This window comes from Gossypium arboreum, chromosome 10 (genome assembly GCF_025698485.1).
Source record: "Gossypium arboreum isolate Shixiya-1 chromosome 10, ASM2569848v2, whole genome shotgun sequence".
NCBI classification, from domain to species: domain Eukaryota; kingdom Viridiplantae; phylum Streptophyta; class Magnoliopsida; order Malvales; family Malvaceae; genus Gossypium; species Gossypium arboreum.
In genome coordinates this window covers 10018434-10042705 of record NC_069079.1, presented here as the reverse complement: position 1 = coordinate 10042705, position 24272 = coordinate 10018434, and the positions used below count along the sequence as shown (strand labels likewise).

At 30.7% G+C, this 24272-nt stretch overlaps 2 protein-coding genes across 3 annotated transcripts; both read right to left on the bottom strand.

Annotated features, from left to right (window-relative positions):
- Nucleotides 1-83: 83 nt before the first annotated feature.
- Nucleotides 84-4525, bottom strand: LOC108487116 (uncharacterized). 2 transcript variants are annotated; one of them, XM_017791358.2, is made up of 7 exons: nucleotides 4028-4525; nucleotides 3259-3394; nucleotides 2613-2694; nucleotides 1740-1915; nucleotides 960-1097; nucleotides 742-881; nucleotides 84-460 (listed from the first exon to the last, which is right to left on the bottom strand). In XM_017791358.2, exons 1-7 carry the CDS (start codon nucleotides 4143-4145, stop codon nucleotides 231-233), a joined length of 1020 nt encoding a protein of 339 aa, XP_017646847.1. In that variant the 5' UTR covers nucleotides 4146-4525; the 3' UTR covers nucleotides 84-230. The 2 variants fall into 2 exon arrangements, with proteins under 2 accessions (XP_017646847.1, XP_052875578.1); XM_053019618.1 differs by lacking the exon at nucleotides 4028-4525 and adding an exon at nucleotides 3808-3828.
- A 5587-nt stretch (nucleotides 4526-10112) lies between these two features.
- On the bottom strand, nucleotides 10113-14454 carry LOC108487353 (uncharacterized). Its single transcript, XM_017791670.2, has 7 exons — nucleotides 13765-14454; nucleotides 13350-13666; nucleotides 12110-12844; nucleotides 11709-11837; nucleotides 11078-11281; nucleotides 10792-10992; nucleotides 10113-10572 (listed from the first exon to the last, which is right to left on the bottom strand). Exons 1-7 carry the CDS (start codon nucleotides 14030-14032, stop codon nucleotides 10462-10464), a joined length of 1965 nt encoding a protein of 654 aa, XP_017647159.1. The 5' UTR covers nucleotides 14033-14454; the 3' UTR covers nucleotides 10113-10461.
- Between the last annotated feature and the right edge of the window lie 9818 nt (nucleotides 14455-24272).

The following is a 24272-nucleotide window of genomic DNA, read 5'->3' as shown; positions in this document are numbered from 1 at the left end:
TTTAAAGATCGAAAATCAAACTCGAAACAAACATACAAGGCAATTTGAAAGGAGAGTTCATTTTATTTCCATTGAGAGTAAACAAAAAAAAAAAAAACAAAAATTCTATATATGTTTCAGTACCCAAAAACAAAGCAAGAAATACTCATACCCATAATCCTACAACCTGGCAAGCAAAGTTGAAAACGAACACTTGATGTCATCTACAACTTTAATACTATGTCATGCGTCTATGCGGTGCCAATATGAAGGCTACTCTTGATCTTACGGGTAACCTCATCAGCCACAGCCTTCACTTTTGGATTTGGTGCATTTCCAGGTACTGCATCACTCTCTTCACGACTCACTGGACTTGTCAACCATATTCTAATGGTGCCATCTTCAGATCCTGAAGCATAGGATTCCCCTCCAGGTGCAAAACGTACACAGTGGATAGGACCATGGTGACCCTTGTTGCAACCTACATTGATAACCAGTAGAAAAGAACATCACACAACCAGTTTCACAAACTACACTCATCTGCTTCGATGGGAACCATCCTTTACGGTTTTTAGATATTTTTTTATGACTTGCAGCATATTTATCTGAGTATGTTGCAAGGTATACTGGGAAACATGTTGCAATCCTCCTTTGTGTAGCATTCAAAGATATCCACATTTGGCATAGCTAATATGTAAGTCCCAAACATATAGCCTTTATTTTATTTTATTTTTTGGAAACCCAATCATAGGGGGCACCTACCAAGCTCTTTTCCAGTATGAAAATCAAACACGTGCACCCACATATCTTCTCCACCAGCAATGAACTTATTGCCATGCTTTGGCTCCAATGAAGCTGATTCTACATTGCATGGCATGTCGTAGCTTTTCACCAACTCAAAACTAATAAGAGCAAATACAAATGTCAGCAGCCATGGTGCCAAAAGAATAAAGTTTTGCACAAACCAGCTTAAAACTTACTGATTTGAATCCCAGAACTTAACAGTAGATCCGTCAGCGGTGGTTATATAGCGACCATCCTGACTCACTTCAGCACTAGTGACGGGTGATTTTGTTTCAAGTGTTTGAACAATTTTGCCGCTTCTCAGATCCCACAACCTATACACGTACAAGGTTCAGGAAATCATTTAGACAATAATATTATTGCGAGAAAATCAATGCTAAATGGACATTTTCCTATAAATCTGTAATTTATTTTATGCATCAAAGGTTTGAGAATACACCGTACAATCAAATACGGAAGACATGGTTTTCAATATACATACATATAACGTGTTTGTGTGAAATATTTACCAACAACCTAAACTAAAATCACCTACTTCTTTTTCTTACTTTCAAAAACTTTCGATATGGCCCTATACTAAACAATTTATAATGTCAAATTCTGGCACCAGCACTTTCTTAGGCTGATTAAACTGAACCCAAGGAATGTTTGGAAACAAGGATGCATAACCTGCAAAAATGCCCTTAAATGTTCAAGCTTGACTTTTAAAATTAATAAACAATATACATTCATTAAGCTAGCTCAAGTGCTCAATGCAAGCCAATAATACTCTACACTCTACCCATCAAACACCTTATCTCAAAGCCCTAGAGTGATGCTACACTAATTCAAGACATGTATGACACTGATGCAAACGAAATATCTAAACTAAAACAAGCTCCTTACTTGTTAACGTAATTATAGAAACCACAGAGGAAAAAAAATGCAAAGGTGACATCTATAGAACATGTTCATACCTAACACCACTAGTATCACTACAAGAACTTAAAATGGTCTGGTCACTGTGGAGCCATGCAACAGTTCTAACTGAACCAGGAGAATTATCCACTTCTCTTGGTGCTGCATCAAGACGATTCAAATCAAATATTCGAAGAATTTTCTCAACTCCACCCGTGAGTAGATGATGTGTATCCTGTAAAAATGACAATTTACTCAGAAGAAGTTTATCCTCAGCTGAAGAGTATATTTATTAATGAAGCAGGAATGTGAGTGCAAGCCTCAGGAAGTTAATTGCAATCTAAACTCAATATCCTGTATTATGTACAAACAAATTTTAAAATTTGTAAAGGTCTCATGAATAAGAAAAAGCAACCGCAAAAGCTCACATAAATGACTTTGGCAACTTCAGTCTATCAAACGAAAAGGATACACAATCGGACCTAGCAAATGATTTAAGTGCCAAAGAGACACATGAATAATAACATATAGAAAAAAGAAAGATGAGCTTATGAAAGTATGCAAAATATATTCAATAGTACAAGAAACGTAGACAAATTTCAAAATAAGAATTCAAACCATTGGATTAATGCAGTTCTTTCAAAGTCAGTTGCTTTGGAAGCTTGCTTATATTGGGTCAATACACATGCTACCTTGAAAGCATAACCACTGGCATCTCAAGAAATACAACCTTCTTGTAATAATATCTAAATAGAAAGAAATAGTGCTGATATTTAATCACAAAAATAAAATTGCCCATGAGAAACAAATCTGATAGAATACTTGCTACCCAGAACATCATAATCAGAAATAACATTGCAATGGGCTTAAGCATTAAATGCAAATTTATGATTAGGGAAAAATATTCTTATGGAAAAACAATTAAGCTCAACCTCCGAAAATGCACATGCTCGAACAATATGCTTGTGTTCAAATGAGTGCAATTCATCTCCAGTCAATGCATCCCATAGTTTCCTGGAAATATTGAAGGAAAATGATGAGTCCCACTTTTCAACCAACTATCCTCACTGAAAATGACACTATGAGAGTGTCTGTGCGGGTGAGAGGTGTTAGAACAAGAAGAAGAAGAAGAAAATCAATATCAGCTTTTAATAGTTCATACACATGTAATTCCCAATTTCCTATATTTAGAAAGACAAGCATGGACCTCAAATGAAAGAAAGACAAACACTTTGGTAATTTTGCCATTTTGGAAGGGATATCTGAAAAATCTAGTAGTTGATACCTTCCAGTTATAAAATTGATTAGCACAACCCAAGAACTGAGCCTACTAAGTACAAAAATTGCCACCAAGTTCTATCAGGGCCTCACTAACCATACTCCTAACAACTAGTTGATAAGGGACAGAGAGTATGGTAATCCACAAGGATGAGGTCCCTTTAATTTCTGGTGAGTGCTTAATAGAATATATAAGTGTGAGAAAATAGGTTGGAACGGTGGAATTTGGTATCCCTTTGCACAATAAAAATTTCTTCCCCCAATAAAAGTTACTTCTATGGCTGAACAAAAATTACGTACGCGGAAAAATCAGCCGAGGCAGATGCAGCACGTAATGCATTGGTATCCAGACAGGAGCTCCATACTGCACCTTTATGCCCTTCAAATGTGCCAATCCAATCTCCAGTCTCCCCATTTCTTAACATTGGAGTGGAGTCTGAATTCCCAATGCATCATTAGAAAGAGAGTTGATAAACAAGAAGCTAAATGGAATCAATCAACATCACCAGAATGCAAACATAATCACTGTCATTTGCTATGGCTTCTCAGAAAAAAAATAGAAACTAGAAGATGCCAACATGGCAAGAAATTACCGAATCACTATGCCAAGACAACCTATAAAAATGGATTATGACAGGAGAGATGATTAACAATAACATTAAAACAAATCCCATAAACAACCTGATCAACCACAAACTAGAATTCTTGCTTCAAAATGATCATACCATTTCAAGTGACATAGCAATGGTAATTTATACTTGCTTACGAATAAATAATAGCTAAATGTCAGCGCAAAGCAATGACATTTCAATATTGTATCTGCCTAAAATGATTAGTGAACGGACTCACCAAAGAAAAAGGCAGTTCAAAACAGTATAAAGAAATAAATTCAAAGCTGAAAATCAATATGATCCAGAACAGACTAAATCAAACGAAAACCCCAAACCTAATTCGACATTCCCGCATCTAAATTCATATACGTAGCTGATTTATACCAAAAAAAAATCACTAAAATAAAATTCAAAAGAAACCCCAAATTTAATCAACAACAAAAAAATAAAACCCACACCTTTACTGGCACTGATAAGAAAATACCCATCAGGGGTAATGGGGCTGTAGAACAAATCAACAACCGGCCTTGAATGCCCATGGCACACTAACGGTAAAGCCACCTTTTTCTTCTCCATTTCTCCAAATTAACAACAATAGCAATAGAAATTTAAAAAAAGAAAATAGAAAAAAAATCCTAATTTGATCCCTTTGAATCAAGTTCTTTAAAATGGAAAGCAATTATTTAATTATGTTATATTACGTAACTAAACTATAGCACAATTGTCAGAGATTATGTACTTAAAAACAAAATTAAAATATTTTGCTTTTTTATTTTCTTAAGAAGGGATGCAAAGTAGGGTTTGAAATTTTAGCTATAAGTTTGCTAATGTGATGTAAATGTTTGGATATGGAAAAGTAAGCAAATTTTGATCGCTAAATATGAAGAAAAAATGGAAAATATATCTACATATGAAGGATATATATAGCAGGGTAGTTTGAGAGCAGGAAAAAACATGGAAAACACTTTTGAAGGAGACCTTCATTATATAGTCTAGTAGTGACAGATTTTGGCATCTTTTCAGTTTTGCAAATAAGGGTTTCTACTTTTTGATTATGTAAAATTATAACACGTCTTTTTCAATCTAATTTTGTTGACCTAACTCGGCTTTACTCTACATAAGTTGAGATTTTATATCTTGATGCCTATGGCATATAGGTCATGTATGGGAAGCTTTGCCATGCATTTCATGAGCTAATCTTTCCTTCACAACTGTCTCTCATCATTTAAGTTTATACTTAGGATCAATTCAATTAGATTCGTTTGAATTTTTAGATTTTTTTTTAACTGTTCAAGATAATTCAATTCATTTTAATTATCGTTTTTTATTAATTTTAGATTTTGATATTTTAATTTATTTTGACAAAATAGGTATTTTATGATTTTTGGACATTATTTGATAAAATTTTAAAGTCTTTTTTATAAATATTTCTAAAAAATTAACTTTTAATTAAGACTATATTTGATAAATTGACAAATTAAATGTTGAATTTAAGTTACGGCATATTGTTTCAAATTAAATACGGAATATAATTAGATCTTTTATAAAAGATAATATGATTTTAAATGAAATAGAATTAAATAAAAATAATTGAATTTATTTTTTATTAAGGGTGTATTTGATAAATTATTGAAATGAAAATTTTAAGCATTTAATATTTTAAATGTGTTTGACTTTTTTTTAGCATAAACCACAGGTGTCCTCATTCGTAAAATCTTGTTCGAGCTGGGGATGGTATTCAATTAATGCCTTTCTAACAATGTTGACTCTAAGATTCAAACTTAGTTTAAATGTATTTGATAATCATTGTAATTTTTTCACTTAATATAAAATTTTGAACAAAAAAGTGTCCGAATAAGAGAAGTAGGTAGGTAACTACTTCTCACTTAATGTAGAATGTAACAATCTAATTTTTATTAGTATCGAAAAATGCAGTTTAAAACCTCATTTTCATAAACTGAGTTCTTAAATATAAAATAGGAATATTTACGGAGTTAATTTGAAAATATAATAAAGTTCGATTAAGTAATTTAAATGAGAAAATAGTTAATTAAAACTTAGGGACTAAATTGTAAAATTCTAATCACTATTAAATTTTAATTTAGAAAAGCTTGGAGACTTATATAACAATTATCTAAAAGACTAAAATGGTTATTTAACCATTTTTAATAATGAGATAGTGAATGGTGATGGTGGTTTAATTACTAGTTAATTAAAGTATAATAAACCATAATTAAGGTTTAATCATATTATAAATATTAAAGTAAAGTACAAAAAATAAAACCATCATTATTTTCCTCATTTACACCGTCCACCATTGTTGAAAGAAAGAAAAGTTTTCATTCAACATTCGGCCAAGCAATAAACTAAGGTAATCAAGTTTTTTTCTTATAATTTTTATAAATTTATGATTATGGGAGCTTGATTTAGTTAGTCCATATATCAATTTATTCAATTATTAAGTTTTTTGCAAGTTTTCATTATTAAGAAATTGATGAATTAGGCTTGAAATTGATAGTTGGTAAGCTTAAATTGTAAAAAAGACTAAATTGGAAATTGGATTAAGCTTGTTAGATGATTTTGTAATATTAGGGACTAAATTGAATAATAAAATATGTTATGAAATTATGCTATGAATAGAAAGCATATAATCCGTAATGAAAGAATGTGAAATTAAATTCTGATCCGATGCTAGATATCGAAAAATACACATATCCCGAATATAGGGACTGCAACACCCCACACCCAACCCAATCATTGAATCCGAGAATGGAGAGCCACAGGTCAGCCCATTGGACACACACCATTCTTACTTTTGTAACAATTGTCTATTTTGGCGGGTACCCATTTTTCAACACGATAATCTGTTAATTTAAGACTAAATTTATTTGGAAGCAAAATTTAAAATTATACCCGGCTACACTTAAAGATTTAAAAACACAAGGAATAGCCTTTTGCGGTAGTTTATTATAAATAAAAAAATACAGATAAGCCAATGAGGCTACCGATCAACATTTAAAGTGTTCAAAATAACGTTTCAAGTACAAATTAATGGTTTTAAATGGTGATATCTAACAGTTGTCCTACCACCCCCTAGCAAATACATGTTACCCACGAAGACAAGAAGGCTCACAAATGGCCGCAGATCTAACTACATCCCTTCAATCACCACACTCAACCTAAGAACCTGAAAGGAAGAAGAAACTGGGTAAGTTCGTGAGAACTTAGTGAGTTCCTGGGGAAATAAATCCCACCAATAGTATTGTCAAACATTAAAGAATAGGGCTCAAACTAACGAACTAGTTCCCCACATTTGGCGGATACATCCCTCTTATCCATAGATCAACTGGCGGATTCTACCACAATCAAACTTAGCCTATCGACGGATAACATTGGTTTCTAAACTCATATATGACAGTTACAGGCACAATTGCTCCGTAGATATGCCACTTATGTGGACTATCCTTTTATGACTAACTGACTTTACTTTTCATGCAACGTGCACTACCACATGCACCTTTTTCTTATGTACTCCCTTCCTTGTGCTAGCTTATGATCTTGGTTCTAAAGAACTCATTTTTCTTGTATTTCATATCCGCTCATTAGAGCTATTAAACAAACATCACCTTTGTATCCTCCTAACTTCCCTCTTTATTTGAATAGATATGTGTTCCCCCGCAAAACTAAGTTTTCACCAGTCATAGTTTGAATCAAAGTGTCATATCGGAGGTAAAATATTTTATCATGTATCTTCTTTATCATTATACATGACAATCCTCCATTGCCTTCTTACACCGGTCTGGATACGAAGCTTGTGCACCAAGGAAGGAGTACTCATGCCATGAAAATATCAGGTTTTCTGGGTCTATTTAACCGTATATAATCTTGCATGTACTGACTCTTTGAATATGTTTCATTAGACATGAATATCAGAAACGAAGGACAGAGCCACTTACCTAGTTGTACAGTGATAAAGATTAAACGAATTAACATAGATACCAGACTCAAAGTATAAAGGAACTCAACAAGACACTTTACTTAAAGCTTTATCTACTGTTCTAGTTCATTCCCTTTAATACTAGAACCTTCTCCCATTTCTTTAGCTAAAAAAAAAAACTTCTTTAAACAAAAAAAATTGCCAAAGTTTTATGATATAACAAGACTATGTAGACATGCAAATAGTTTCTAGATAGAAATTTCCTTTTTATCTAATATTTAAAGAAATCCTAGCAAGCCTCTATTATGTTAGTTTCTACCTATTTGATAAAGGTTAAAGGAAGGGTTAAGAATTTACCAGCAGACAATTGGTATAGAAACTCTCCTAAGCTTTAACAGTTAATACCTTTGTTAACAAAGAACTCTCCTGGTTTCATTGATGATAATAAAGTCTAGCAGAAAAGATGAACCAGAAATCTTATCTTAGCTATCACGTTATCTTATCTATAAATAACTCACGTCCAAATTTCAATCGGGATTATCTCTAATCATTACTCGTTCTCTCACGCTTGCACTAATTAATCACATCCTACGAGGCTCTCCAAGTGTCCTAATTACTGACACATTGCCTCCACTTGGATGTTAGGTGACTTAAACATGTCCCACGAGCTATCATGCTTACTTTAGTAGTGACACCAAAAATGCAGATGGCGATCTTATTAGTGGGAAAGTCTATCTCATAAGGTTCGCACCACAATCAAGAACTCGTCATATTGCGAAGTGGAACTCTACTGTATTGGTGAAGTTCTACGAAGCACTTCACCACAAGTTACCATCATCAATAGGTCTAAGCTTTGCAACTTAGGTGATCTTTGCCAACATAGTCTCACAAATCAGACCAACTCGCCAATTGGGGTGTGACATGGATTAAATTGAATAAAATACAAGATGTGTTTGACTTTGTATTTAAATGTTAATTGGATGTAAACTGATGTTGTTTCTACTATTGAATTATCAAAAGTTAAAAATGACGTCGAACCGTCAAGAGGGAAAGGAAAGGTGAGAGTCGTTTAAAAAATTACCTTGCTGAAAATATTAATTTTCAACACTTAATTAAATAGAATCTAAATAAGAAATAATAATCAATAACTCTTATATATTGTTTTTTTAATTATAGAGAGAATTTTAATTTACTTCATTATTTTAAATATAAAATAGTTATTTTTAGATCATAAAATTCAAAATTAATTATAAATTAAATTAAATAAAAGTGAAGGTTGCTACTGTTTAGCAACTAAATTTTTTAAAATTTATACTTAAAAACCATCTAAACACTATTATTTTTTTCTATTTGTTATTTCTGTTTTTTTCTCAAAGCTAATCATACTTGTCATTACAAAAATAATGTGTAGAAAAGAGTATAAGTTGGTTAAAATGGACTTGATCAAATAAGATTTCAAAATGGACTTGATCAAATAAGATTTCAGTTGAAATTGAAATTGTTTGGGCAATTAAATTGATTATAAGGTAATATTAAATAATTGACCGATGTTGAGAAGCGAAAGTCCTCATCGCAAGTTCAAAATTATAACCAGTGCTTCTTATTGTTTTACGTATACACGCTATAGTTCCCTGTGGGTCGGGTGCACCGATTGCTGAAGAGAAGGGTTAAAGTAAATGGAAGAGTGAGAGCAAGAGCTGCTGTGTAAATGCTGGAGTACCTGACTGCACAAGTGCTAGAACTGGCAGGTAATGCAGAACGTTAAGCATATTACACCTAGGCATCTGCAACTTGCTATCCGGGGTGATGACCTTGATCAAGGGAACCATAGCAGGCGGTGGTGTTATCCCACACATTCACAAATCACTTGTCAACAAGTCCTCAAAGGAATTGTTAGAGAGATCATATGAGTTAGTTTAGGGTGCAGTTAGTCAGTTAGCCAATACAGCTAGCAATCTGTTGAACAGCAGTTATTCAAAGCTCTATATATACTCATTGTTAACAATGTACAAAGATAAGATAGATTCAAAAGAATACAGGAGAAAGAAATTTAGTTCTCTCATTCAATTCAGTTTATTTCCTTCTATTTTGTATTGTTGAATATTACCTAGATCTTTATCTAGTTCTTTACAAGAGTAATTTATTGACTTGATCCTTTGTCAGCGTTGCCCTCCGAAAAATGTTTTAGAGACCTGTCTTTTGCCTGCACAAAATGTGGGGATACTAGCTTTTTAGTAAAGCAATTATGTTGATTCAGGTGGCTTCAATTTACAATTCTTCTTCGGGTTCCCTTAGAAGGGGACTAAGTTGCCTTCCAGGTCTTGTTGAGGTGGTTCATAAATGAAAATCAATTTGTTACTGATTAAGTATCCAAATAAATACAACAATCATTTCCTTTACTCAAACTTTTCTCTCTTGTCCTTCTGTATGTGTTTATTCCATTTATTACTTAAAGCCCATGGTTTTTGACAACTTCAATCAGCTTTGTAAAAACTCAAAATCAAGCATAAATAAGAGTAATCCAAATCCCAGCATATACCTAAATTGGTTCGTACAATTAGTTAGGACATTCAAAAATAAATAATGCAATCCAAACTCTCTCTGAATTTTGACACAATGCTCAAATGCCATTCATAATCAATTTCCATAAATGTACAATTATATGCCATTTTGCCACTCAGATACCTAGGACTGTTAAAACAAACATCAGTATAAAAAAAAATTTAAAAAAAATACAGGCTCTACAAGCACCCCAGAGAATTAGGGTTAGGGTGAGTCTCAGAACACATCAAAATTACCCAAAAGAAGAGGGTCTGATTTATCTCATCCTTTGGGGAAAGACTGCTTGAAAAGAAAAGGGAAAAACAAAAATACAGAAAAAAGATAGAAAGCCCAAAGAAAGAGATAAGACCGATGGTAATGCAAGTTAAAAAAAGAGGTGTCCTACTGACTTTGCTATTCTGGTTTATGTAGCAATCTGTGTATGAAAGGTGAGATGGCTGCAAGCAATGCCTTGGGGCACTCCTCGTGTGGTAGATGGCCACATCCAGATATTGCAACCAGTCTCTGCATAGCAACATCATGAAACAGGACATTAGTTCGTTGTTCATAAACAAGAAATTCAAAGAGTATCAGCAATTCTGGCTCGTAATATGGCAACAAAACCCAGAAATGGTAAACATGTTACGTGTAAGAACACTGAACAAATGAGTTTAGAGTAAAGTTTCTGTATGCCAGATCTTTCAATTTGAGAGCAGAGGATATAAATTGTTGCAGACTACTTACAGAATTTACAAGTTTTGAAGCCAAGGCCTGGCAAGATTTAAGAGAAATATGGGCATCTTCAGCACCAGCAATGACTAATACCGGCATCTCTTCAATAGCTTTTAGCAGTGATGTTGCATTTTGTGGTGAAAGGATTGTTTCAGATGACAACCTGCTTATCTCATGAAGTGCTTCATCCCAACCTTCTACACAAAGTGGGGCCTGAATGAAGGAAGATGATCAATTCAACAAATCAAATTAGTAAACAAACAGAAACATCGAACTAGAAAGGTTATATGAAATTTACCTTGTAGAGGCTCAAAACTTCCGTTGTTAACTTGGTTGCATCATACCATGCACGTCTATTCACCACTTGTGTGATTTCTGTTCGCAGAAGCGGACGAACCAAGTGCTTCTTCCCAAGTGAAGTGCGCAAGAGTATCCTTGCAAAGGCGGGAACAACTTCTCTTGACAAGCTAACGTTTAGCAAAACCACTGCTTTGATTGTAATCTGAGTAAAGCACAAAATAAACCAAACGGTGTAAGTAAGAACCGAGCTTAAAGGCATTAAGCTAAAGTTGACAACCGGCCAAATTTGCAAAATGACCCTTGCAGTAAAGTTTAAGGAGAAAAAGGTAAGATTCCTGGAAAATGCTAAAAGTAAAACCATTGAACCAAAATACTTGTTACTTTTCCACGCTCAACATAAATAGATCATTTTTGTTTATTCTGACAGTCTACTGTGGGAAACAAAACATTAGTCTACCATAGCCAACCCTGAGACGTTCTTGTGTCACTATTTCAAGTAGCTATACAATCGCAAAAGTGCCAATAATGTAGATGTGTCGGTAAAAAACTAGCCACAGTAGCGAATAAGTAGGATACGCTTTTGTTGTCTAAAACATCCAAATTGATACAGGAACATCATGAGAGCTTACATTGAACGAATTCATTGAAGTTTGGACTTTTTGTGCAGCCTTCAAAGCAAGCAGGCCTCCATCATCATGGCCAACAAGCACTACTGAAGAAAACCCCATCTCAGAGCAAAAGGAAAGAAGCAAGTCAACCTGAAAAATACCAGGTAATAATACTTAAGTACTTCTGACTGATTAAATCAAAAGGCTGACAAGAAATATATTAAAAGATACAGCGAACTGCAGATCAATAAATTAGGAGAGGCCTACAGCAATAGGAAGTGCTTATAAACCAAAAAAAAAAAAAACTTCCCAATTATATATATAACACTTTAAGCATTTAATCTGGTAATGCATCCTTCCTGCCACAAGAGCATATCACTCCTAAATTACCACATAGCATCCAAAAGAGTGTTAAACCTAACCTGAGTTTCAAGCTTGTACGGATTGGGCAACTCTTTTCCCTCCCAGTCCTTCCGGCTAGGCCTAGAAGTCAATCCCCAACCAGGCCGATCAAAAGCGGCAACTGAACAACCAACCTGGCGAGCAAGCACTCCCATTACATGCCTCCAAGAAAAGACTCCCCCTCCAAAACCATGCACTAAAATGATACCAAGCTCACCACTTGCCTCTATATATTGTTGTAGAGTGCCAGAGTTCAAATGACTTGTCTCAACCTGTGCAACTGAGTCGTCAAGCCTGAAAACAGGAATATCTTCAGAACGAACAGGAGAATTTGGGGAACCATCCAACAGTGGAGCATAAAGAGAAGAGCTGTGAAATTGATTGCTATAGCTCCTCTGAAGATGGTGAGATTGCGTTTTTATTGACAAGCTTAGTGCTTGCCTATCAAGCTTTAGCTTTCCGGTAGCCACTTGCGGTGTGCAAGTAACTTTAGGTTCAAGAAAGGTAGTAGATGACAAAGACCTAGGGGGTGAACCAGGAAAGGAAAGCTTGTAATGAATGGTAAGCCCTTGCAGTGCAATGAATAAGCTATCGATGTCAGCAAGTAATCTAGCAGGGAGTTCCCGTTCATCATGAGGTTGCCCAAAAGGCTTTCGCCTTGTTTCACTATCACTTTTTGGAGTTTTCCCTGCAGAGGGAGTGGGAGACCGTGGAACCTTCTGGAAGCCAGAGAAAACATTCTTGCAAGAAAGAACCTGCAATAACATGAATGTTACATCCAAAATAAAATATCAATATTCCTACTAAGGAACCAAAAGCCATGAAAGGTAGAAATTAACTCCTAAAACGCCTGAATTTTGTTTCTGTATTCATTTAGTTACTTCACTTTGTAGTTAAATTTTTGCACCTAAATAATTGCTAGAAAAACAATAAGACAACTATAATGCAGAACCAATTCTAACATTATCATTTCATACTAGCGTAAAAACGCATTTTATTCTTCAAAAGTTGCTTCTTTTTTTTTATTCAGGAAGCAAAATTAATAGAAACGAATGAGAATTTTTTTTTTAATCGCAACATAATTATGTTATATCAAGTAAAATCAAGCTTTTTTGTTTTTAGAAAAAAAAAAAGAAAAAGAAATTGCTCTGTGAAACAAGAACACTAACTGAAAAACCCAATGGCTACTTTATACAATGAAAAACTCAAAATAGAAATTGAAAAAAATAAAAGAAAATAAAAGGAAGCTCGAAAACTTACAGCTTCAGGGTCAACTCGATGAAACAAAAGCTTTCTCCTTGCTCTGCAACTTGTTCTATAAGCAATTACAGTGTGACCAAGTGCGAAAACTACTGATGAAAGAAATAAAACAGGCATTCCCCACGATTTCTTCCAATGAAGCCTTTGGCTTGTCAACGAATAAGCCGACGAGGATGCCTCTGCCTCTATTCGAGAATTCACCGTAAAAACACACGCCTTAATTGAAAGTAGAATAATCGAAACAAATGCGCATAAAGTAACCGTTCCTGCATAAGGTCCATGGGATAATGCTGGGCCATCACACATCGAATATACACCTGCAAATTATAAACATAAACATAAACAAAATGAGAAAATGTATAATGATTCCTTTCATATATATATTCTTGTCAACAATGAAAGAGAGCGATCGTACAAGTGATGATGATAGATCTGAGGATGGAAACGAGAGGGATATCGATTAAGGAGTTTTTGAAAGCGTAAAGACGAAAGTGTTGGTTGAAACTGTAGCAGGTGACGCACGTGAAGCTTGAGAGTAAAAGGAAAGGGACCATGATGTCGCCTAACGCCACCAGCAACGGCAGAGACGATCCTATAAGCGACGCTAACATAGCCACCATGAAAATCGCCGTCCGTACGATCCTCCTTCCTTTTTCTACCACCATCCATGCTTTCATCGCCATTGTCGAGAATAGAATCGGACGGCCACAATATATTCTTCCAGATTTGAATACAAAAAGAAAAGAAAGAAAGTTTTTCCCCTTTATTTTTTGTTAAACAGAACTATGTTGGAGATGAAATCCTGGAGAAAACCAATTGAAACGCCGCATGCGACGGCATTTCGGCGGTCCGTCGGACAATGGAAAAGAGGTGGAAAGGGAAGTTCAGTGATGGCAGACTCCGAAAAGGAGTATGGTTGTGGTGGTTGATGGCAACTCCTGCATTATGTTTGAAGGTAATGAGTTGTCTCTCTCTCTCTCTCTCTGTGTTTTTCTGAATCCTTTGTCTCACTGTTTTTCGCTGTGTTTTCGTTTCTCTTTCTCCTTCGTTGTTCTCTCTTTCCCTTTTTCTTTTTTTTCCTTTTCATATATATAGACTGGCTTATTACACTGAAATGGTATATTTATGGTTTTAGGGACTATAGCATAGTAGGTTCAAGTTTGTAAATTTATTTTAGGGTTAAACTTGATTTTAATATTTTTATATAAAAATTCTTGTAATAATAGGCTCTCTTTTTTTTACTAAAATATTATAAAAATAATTATTATTTTATCAAAATTACATGTATCCAAAATTATTTACTAAAATATTATCTTTTAAACAATAATTTAGATTTTTTTATTTTTTATATCTAACTTGAAATCTTGAGGTGACAAAAATTCTTACATTGGGATCTCAAATCTTCATCCTATATTGTTTTGGTAAGTAATTTTAAACATATTTTATTTAAATAATATTTTTTATAATATTTAGGTCAAAAGCTTGTAATAATATTTATTAATTAAATAATTATTTAATTGACTCATAACATTAATTTAATTAAGAAGTTAAATTTAATATAGTAATATAATTATATTATTTATATTAATATATAAAATTTTATGTTAAACATTGTTAAACAATTTTAATTTATCAATAATTTAATTAAAAAAATATTGATTTTGTTTTATATGATTTAGGTGGATAAATATGAAATATGAAAATTAAATTATTAAAATATTAATTTTACAAACTTACAGGAGTACATAAATATAAGTGGATTATTCACATTTAATTTAAATTCTCATCTAGTTTTATTATTATAAAATAAAATAAAATGGTATGTTTTTAATATATATAAATATATATATCTAGTATAAATACTAACAATAAGGTTTTGAATAACTTGGAGAAGAAGTGAATGAAAAATAAAAGGTTAAAATGGGTGTTTGTTTTGAGTGAATTTGTATGGTTTTGAAGAATAATAAATTAATTTTGTCGTTATATTAAAATGAATTACTGTAATCTTAAACTGCGAATAATGATTAATAAGAATAAACTGGTTGATATTGAATCTGACAGCACTTGATTCTGCCTTGCACCATATCTGCCACTGCACTGCCATCCCTTTTTATTTTGTTTTTTACAATGTCTTTTACTTTTCTTTGGACCGATTTGCCCTGTCCCCAAATTCTCTCTTCTCTTCTCTTTTTTTTTTTTTATTCAAATATGTATTCCATCAATTAAATTGTGTTGATATGGCATTACTAGCTAATTCACTAGTGCCACATACTAGCCTCTCATTGTGCTGGAAAATATAAATTTAAAAAATATAAAAAATTATTTTTACCACATGACATTATAAGAGATTACTATGTGAGACCATCAGATTGACTAGAAACATCAGAGCAATTTAATCTCTATCAATTTCAAAAGTAAGCAATTACGGACAGATTATCACGACGTTAATGTTTTTCATCAATTGTACATTATTTTAATTGATATAATAGCAAATTTAGCTCTCAAAGTTTACACATTCTATTAATTTGGTATTGATTTAACAAATCTAACTTGTAACATTTATGTAAATGTGTAAAAATTGAGGTTGAATTAGGCCAAATTGACAAAATATGTTAACATTGAGGGTTAAAAGTGTTATTATACCAATCAAATTTATGTACACTTAATGTAAGACATTAGCGCCATGGTAGTTGTCTTTAGTTACTCGCTTTCGAAATTGACATGGAATAAATTGGTCTAATTTTCCTAAAAGGACCAATTTGCTCTCAAAATTTTTAAAGAGACTAAAAAGGTCTTTTTACCAAAATAATTATAATTTTTGAATTTTTTATTTTTGCGGCTAACTTAGTAATCGTTAATGGCCATATAAGCAAATTAACTGTCAACAACAAAAATCATTGGTCAAAAGACTTAATTGATTATTTTTTAACGTTTGAGGGCTCAATTGAGTATGTTTTTCACGAAGAGACTTAATTGATTTTTTTTCCAAAGTTCAAGGGTTTACCTACTGCTTAAGTTTAGCTGACTTCTACCCTTAACTCCCTTCCAACCATTAAATCAGAAAAGTAGATTCATTTTCATTTATATTGTATCATTTATATTCATGCTATTTTTTTTAATTTACATTACATTATTTTTGTATTTGTTTAATAATTATTTTCATTACATTCAAAATTTTACACTAATTTAAATATTCTAATCAAGATGTAATATAATTTTTAATTTATATAAAATATGTTACTATTATTATTCATTTAAAATATGTTACTATTATTATTCATTTATTTATATTTTTATTTATATTTTTTAATTTAACTAATTGTTTTATTTTGGGATGTTTATTTGGTTTTAATTTTTAATTTTATTGTGTATCACTAATATATTTATGCCTTTTAGAATTTTAATACAAGACCCAAATTTACCATTTTTAAAATATCGTATATTTCAAGACTAAATCTCATCATATATGCAATTAAAGTTCTTTCTTAATATTTATTTCCATATATAAGTTATCAATGTTATAAAATAAAGAGAGATGGAGGAATAAAGAACAAAGAAAATATGAAAGCAATAAAAATGTAATTTATTGATCAAAAGGGGTGATTACAATACTTCATCAGACTCTCTATTTGTAGGCATAAGAAGTATAATAAAAGAAGTAGAGATCTAATTCTAATAACTATTAGAATTTAAAGTACATCAAAACTTTATCTTGATCATGATGGACATCCACTTAATAAGATATTCATAACACTCCCCCTTGGATGTCTATTAGTAGATAATGTGTCTCGTTAAAACCTTATTAGGAAAAACCCCTGTGGGATAAAAACCTAATGAAGGGAAAAAAGTACACAATCTATAATATACATAATATACTGCCTCATTAAAAACCTTACCAGGAAAACCCAATGAGACAAAACCTCGGTTAAGGGAAAAAGAGTACAACGCGTATTTACTCCCCTCATGAAAACATCGCATATTTTTATCATATTCTATGTATTCAATCTTGAATACTAGTTTTTCAAATAACTATTTGAATATATTTGCTAAGCATTTATATTACTATTCTTTTAAAAGTCATGAGTGAGGGAAATTTGGGGAAATATATTTTGATCTCTTCAGGAGATTCAACAATAATCATAACAAACTTTAATTATGATTCTTCTATAAAAATACAAATAGATAGTTTGGATCATTTTATAATCATCTTTCAACTACTATTTACTAAGTCAAATTTACCACATATGTTCAAATTATTTCAATTCATATAAATGAACAATTTCGAGAATTTCAATATGCTTCTAGCATCCTAAATCCTTCAAAATTTTAATATAAACTTTATTATATAGTGATTCATAAAAGATTGTAACAAAAACCATTAGACGCAAGTTAAATCTTTTATGAATTTTCAATTTAATAATATACTTAAAGGTTATTGCATCCACCACAAAAGAATATTATATCTTTTCATAACCAATACCAGTACTTAGCAAAAAAATTTATATTTCTATTCCGATTTTGCAAAACTATTTCATTTGTACCCTCATTGGCTTTATACCTTTAGATATTTGGACTACTGGTCCAAAAACTCCACAAATTTAATTGTACTTGAGTTGCGTATTTCTATTTTGATCAATTTATTCTATATCTATATGTTCCACATTTTCTCGAATTGACATAACTTATCGAGATCTCTTATTTTCATTATTTTAAAATTCAGTTTCAGGTACCTAAATCTCTTCTGAAGTTTTACTTATTAGTTATGTCTCGGATATCTTTTGGAGCACTCGCCTCCACTATATGACCATCTAGAAGAATTTTTCATCTTTGAAACTGATCAATCTATATAACTTGTAAATACATCTAATAGTTAACTTGTAATGAGTTATCCTTATTGAACTTCTGGTTCAATTTACTCTTCCCCTAACTCATTATAAGTTATTATTTCTCCCCTCCAATGTTGGGAAAACTGACAACTCATGTCATAATTAAATCTCAAATCAATAGCTCAAAAATATTATAAGGAGACTCATATAAATATACATGCCCAATCTTTTATTATGAACCATCTTTGTGTGTTGTGGTGGAGCAGTTAGAACATATACCGCACATCTAAAAATTTTAAGATGGGAAATATTTGGCTCTTGACCAAAAATAAATTGCAATGGGGAGTATTTATAATTTATTGGTTTGATGTGTACAACATTTAAATCAATACAATCTCATGTTGAATTAGAAAGTTTTGTTCTCATAAGTAATGATTTAGCTATTAGTTGGAGGCATTTGATAAACAATTTAGCTAAATCATTTTGTGTGTAAACATGAGCTATAGGATGTTAAACTTTTATCCCAATTGACATGCAATAATCATTGAAAACTTGGGATATAAACTCACCAACATTAGCAAGATGAATTGTTTTAATTGCATAATCTAAAATTAATCATTTAAACAAACAATCTCACAAACAACAGGTTGTGAGTTGATAACGCATGTGATTATTTTGTAGATGCATCTACCAAAATCATATAATATCAAAACTATCCATATAGTGGATGAATAGGCCCATATTCATTTCAGAAATGCAAGATATTAAATCTCAACTTTAGCTAGTGAGTTTATAAGAACCAACTTTTATTGAGAACAAGCAACAAATGAGAATTCTTTAAATTAAAGAATCTTTGGTTGTTTAATGGATGTCCATATGAATTCTCAATTAATTTTCGTATCGTATTAGATCCAAGATAGTCTAGCCGGTCATGCAAAGTAGTAAATGCATTTGTATTAGTAAACTTTTGGTTTACTTTAACATGTGTTTCAATTGTACTAAATTATAACAAATTGATAATTTTATTGTCATTCTTTTATTTTGTATCCACATTAAATACTATTATGACATTTACTACTGGAAATGTCTAAATCATTATGAATTCTATAATGCCACTAAGTCAATAAATATAATTTCCAAATAATTATATGCAGTATTCGCTTTAGGGAATATGCCAAAATCTTCAAATGCCCAAAAATCTATTAATAGCGAACTTTGAGAGTGGATCTTATTTTCCATGTATACAACAGTTACATAACCAATGACTTTTCATACATAAGTTTTCTCTCTTGCAAGTTCTCATCAATAATATTTTACCACGTAACTTTAATTGAGAACTTATTCTGAATACTGTAGAGTTATACTCACAGTTTTTTAAAAAATACTTGCAACTTTATATGCATGCAACCATAATAAGCTTTAGATAGAATTATTAAATTCTATTGCTCATGAGTAGATCTTTCACAATCAAATATTTTGCTTTCAACCCTTTAATAGGGATGATGACAAAAGAATATCATAAATATTATAAATTAATAACTCAATCCCCTTTTTTTATTCATATGAAATATAATCTTTTCCCCATTCGCAATCTCAATATGAGATCCATTACAAATAACTTTTATTAACCATCACAAATTTTGTGCTTTTAGATAGTGATATATTAGCTCTTCTAGAGCTTTCAACTAATTTTGTACTATCAAATATTGGAATAATATTTATTTGTTTCAATACCAAATAAGATAAATATTTCCTATCTATAATGATATAATTCATCCCTACATTTTCATATCCTTCCTCAAAAAATATTAACAGAAACAAAATATTTGGGCATACACCACATATGTGGCCAATAATATTTCATATCACATATTGATAACATAAGTTATCTTTACCCTTTAAAGAGTTATATTGATAACTCTCATTGTTCTCTTATTTATTATTATGTTCCCACTTTTAGTGGTCCATTAGTATATCTTTTATTTTCTTTATGTTTACATTCATTTCGGGGAATGCAACAAATCTAGTAGGATAGACTTATAAACATCCCAATAGATTCTTTATTTCATAATTATCATCACAAACATGCGTGAGGTTTCAAATCAAAATCTATCTATGCATGTTGTCATGATTAGTCTCCAATTATAATAAACAATAAATTAAACATAGTAAAATATACCTGAAGATCTTTAACATCATCGTCATCACTAAAAGGTATGAGATAGTTCGAAAATATTCTTGATTTCATATAGATAACTAGTTCGAAAATATTCCTGATTTCATATAAATAACGGTATCAAATCTTTCACTATCCTTAAAACCAAAAAGTAAAATAAATTAATCAAAACAATGATAACATATAATGAAAAAAGAAAGAAGATTGAAAATAATAATCAAATATAAAACATTAAATAAAAGAAACTTCCTGTAAAAATTTTGCATCTTGCCGTCAAAGAAATTGAAAATCATGGAGGATAAATTTAATCGTCGATAAAAGGAACTATCACTTTGAGCAAGATCGTGCTGATAACATGTTATAAAATAAAGAAAGATGGAGAGAATAAAGAACAAAGAATATATGAAAGCAATAGGGAATGTAATTATTGATCAAAAGGGGTGATTACAATACTTCATCAGAGTCTATATTTACAGGCATAAGAAGTATAAAAGATGTAGAGATCTAACTCTCATAACTATTACAATTTAAAGTATATCAAAACTTTATCTTAATCATGATGGACATCCACTTAATAAGATATTCATAACAATTAAAAATTACACATCTAATTCTCATTTACATCATTTTACTTTTAATATTTTTAAATATTTATGTTTACACACTAATCACGCTTTTTTAGTGTTGCAATCTTAGTCCAGTATTGTTCGTTTCCGTATTTAATATTATTTTCTTTTCTTATTTATAATAAATTATTCAAAATATATTAAAACCATTCATTAACATAACATTAGTTTTATTTATTTACATTAAAAAAATCTTTCAACTCTAAGTTATATCTAGATCTCATCATGGACCGAGCTACTCGCCTAGGCTCAAAGGCTTGATTAAAAGTGAGAGAGTTTGGGTAATAACATAAACCCGAAAAATGGATTTGGACAAAAAACAAAGTTCATTCTCTAAATTGGTCGGGCCTTAGGTAGGATTTTTGGCTTGGGCTTGGCTCGAATCAACCTAAAATTTTTTTCTGTTACTGCTTTGTTGTTGTTTTGCTGTCATTTTGCTATTATAGCTACTATTTTGTTGTTATTGTTCTGATATTACATAATTCTTGTTTTGTTGTTAATTTTGTTACTATTTTAGAGGCATTTACTATCTAAGTTGTAACTATCTTAGTGTTATTTAAGTATAAAGACTTTTTTTTGTAACAACCCTATACCCGGTCCAATCGTACAGACCCGGTATAAGACTATTACATTTGGTGCCAAAACGGTTATGGCTAGATACTGTTTAATTAAAACATTTGTACATAGTATTTTAACTTACCAACCATATTTGCAAACATATTTATAGTTTCACTAATTCATTTCATATATACCAAAATACTTCAAGTAACTCAAAATAGATAGAATTTCAAGAGTTTACATTTTAGTCCCTAATACATGGGAACACATTTGGACTGCCTATGTACATGCTATTTTAATTCAAAATATGGTACCTACTTTTGAAGCTCTTGAGGATGTGATGAGATGAGAGATCTTCTAACCCGACTCTACCTCTTCGAGTTTAATTGTACCTACGCGTTAAAATTCAACGCGTTAAGCCGATGAAGGCTTAGTAAGCACTAAAAGAATAAATAGGTAAATAAATCCTAATAAAATATTTTAAACCTATTCTATTAATACATATTTACACACATAAAAGTTTCTTTAGCTATGCCTTATATTAATAAAATTTAATTTATCTTTTTGTAAGTTATAAAACTTACCTTAACACATTGATGTTTTGCTTTTGTTCACAACTCATATTCTTGGCCGAAAGTAGATTTTATAGAATACACCGAATATACGGAACAAATACAGAGGTGCATTATTATGCACTAATGAACAGAGAGCACTAAAATACTATACAGAGAGCACAGATGTGCTAATAATCAAAGAGTGTGCTTGAGTTCCTTAATGGCATGCCACTAATATCCTAATAGTTCTAACTTCCGTCTACTTAGGCATTAAAACTGAATTTCATACATTTAAATATTTTGAAAAAGATTTCTCATTTTCTCCATCATTAAATTTAGTACACATTTCACAATTCACAAATATCACACCTTTTTCACATATATACTTTTGTCACAACATTATTACTTAATGTTCAAACAATATACTATCTTATATTCTCCATCTATAATTTTCTTTACAAATTTCATAATTCTATAATCTATTTTTTTTCTATTTATAAATTTAAATATATATTTTATATTTTTATTTCTAAGTATCTCTATACTACAATATAAGCATTTAAATAGAAATAATTTAAAAATCTTGTAGTACTTACAACAAAAAGGTTGAGATAATGTCTTCCTTCACTCCTTAGCCTTCTCTTTTCCTTTTTCTTCAATTATGTCCTCTCCTTTCTTTTCTTTCTCTTCAATTTCATATAAAACATATAACATTTATATGTTAGGAAAACAAAAACAATCAAATGACTTTCCTATACTATTTAATAAAATAAACATGTATGATATAATAATTTCATCATTTCTTACCTTAGCTCACATTTCAACTTAATCCATTAATCAAAATTAACTTTATTTTATTTGAAACTAATTTCATATTTTCATTCAAATCTCACTTTAGACTAATTTCAACTTTCAAATTTTACCATAAACCCTAATTTCAAAATTCTCTCAAATTAGTCCTATTAATTAAAAACCGATAATTTATTTTTCCATTCAATTCTTTTCTCAATTCTAACTTAAAATTCTATCAATTCAAACTCTAATATTTCAATTTATTCAACATGAATAGCATCTAAAAATCGATTAACTTTCAAAATTTCAACATAAATCAAGTAATATTTTGTTCTAGGATTCTAAAACTTAAAATTACAAAAAAAAGACTAAATTGACTTACCAATCAAACTTTAAACCTTGAAATCTCAAATTTTCTTTCTTTCCCTTTCCTTTATCCCTGTTTTCGTTTGCTATTATATTTCTTTTTTATTCTTTTTGTTTTGTTTCTTTTATATTTTATTTTATTATAATAATATTATATTATATTAATTTCTTAAATAATAAGTAAATGTATATAATTATTACAAGTATATGTATAATATTTTCACACATATATTTTACAATTACCATACACTTGTATTTGCTTTTTACTATACAAGTGTTATAGATATGGTTTATTTACTAATTTAGTCTCTTAATTTTTTCTATTCTATAATTCAACTTTTAACCGATATGCAATCTAGTCCTTATACTTAATTACTCTTAATTTAAACAAATTCACCTAATCAAAACTTAATTAACCACACAACTGATTTCGTAAATATTTTTAATAAATATTTATAATTCCGTTTATGAAAATGGAGACCAAAATACACTTTTCAATTACCCGACTATCGGGTCATTACTTTTTTAATGTATTTTTAATTTGTTAAGAAATATTTATTTTAATATTTTAGTGTATTTGATGTATTATATTTTTGAAATTTATTTTATATAAAAATAATATAAAAAAATGTATCTACAAGAGAGTTGGGTCGGACTCAAGTTTAATATTTTAATCTAGGCCAAACTTAAAGCAAAATTTTAGACTCATTTTTGGGTCAAACTACACCCGAGCCTAAAAATATACCTAAAATTTTGCATCTACCTAACCTATGATTAGATCTAATTCTATGTAGGTTTATATTTTTTACTAATATTCAATTGTTACAATAATCATTTCTTTGATATCACTACTTTTTACTATAATCAATTATTACAATAATAATTCCAAACTTTTCTTAAACTTAATTATTATAATACAAGGAAAATTGAAAAAAAAAGTATACAATTTAATATTTTCAGAAAACTTTTGGTTATACAATAATAATACATTTAATTATTTTTAATATTAGAAGGATGCAAGGGAC

Excerpts from the sequence above, each read along its gene's own strand:
- LOC108487116 (XM_017791358.2), bottom strand. The coding sequence starts at position 4,145 with ATGGAGAAGAAAAAGGTGGCTTTACCGTTAGTGTGCCATGGGCATTCA. Across the intron at positions 1,098-1,739 it reads AGTGATACTAGTGGTGTTAG|GTTGTGGGATCTGAGAAGCG; the intron begins GTATGAACATGT and ends GTACGTGTATAG. Across the intron at positions 882-959 it reads AAGTTCTGGGATTCAAATCA|TTTTGAGTTGGTGAAAAGCT; the intron begins GTAAGTTTTAAG and ends TGCTCTTATTAG.
- LOC108487353 (XM_017791670.2), bottom strand. The coding sequence starts at position 14,032 with ATGGCGATGAAAGCATGGATGGTGGTAGAAAAAGGAAGGAGGATCGTA. Across the intron at positions 12,845-13,349 it reads ATCGAGTTGACCCTGAAGCT|GTTCTTTCTTGCAAGAATGT; the intron begins GTAAGTTTTCGA and ends ATGTTATTGCAG. Across the intron at positions 10,993-11,077 it reads AAGTTTTGAGCCTCTACAAG|GCCCCACTTTGTGTAGAAGG; the intron begins GTAAATTTCATA and ends TCCTTCATTCAG.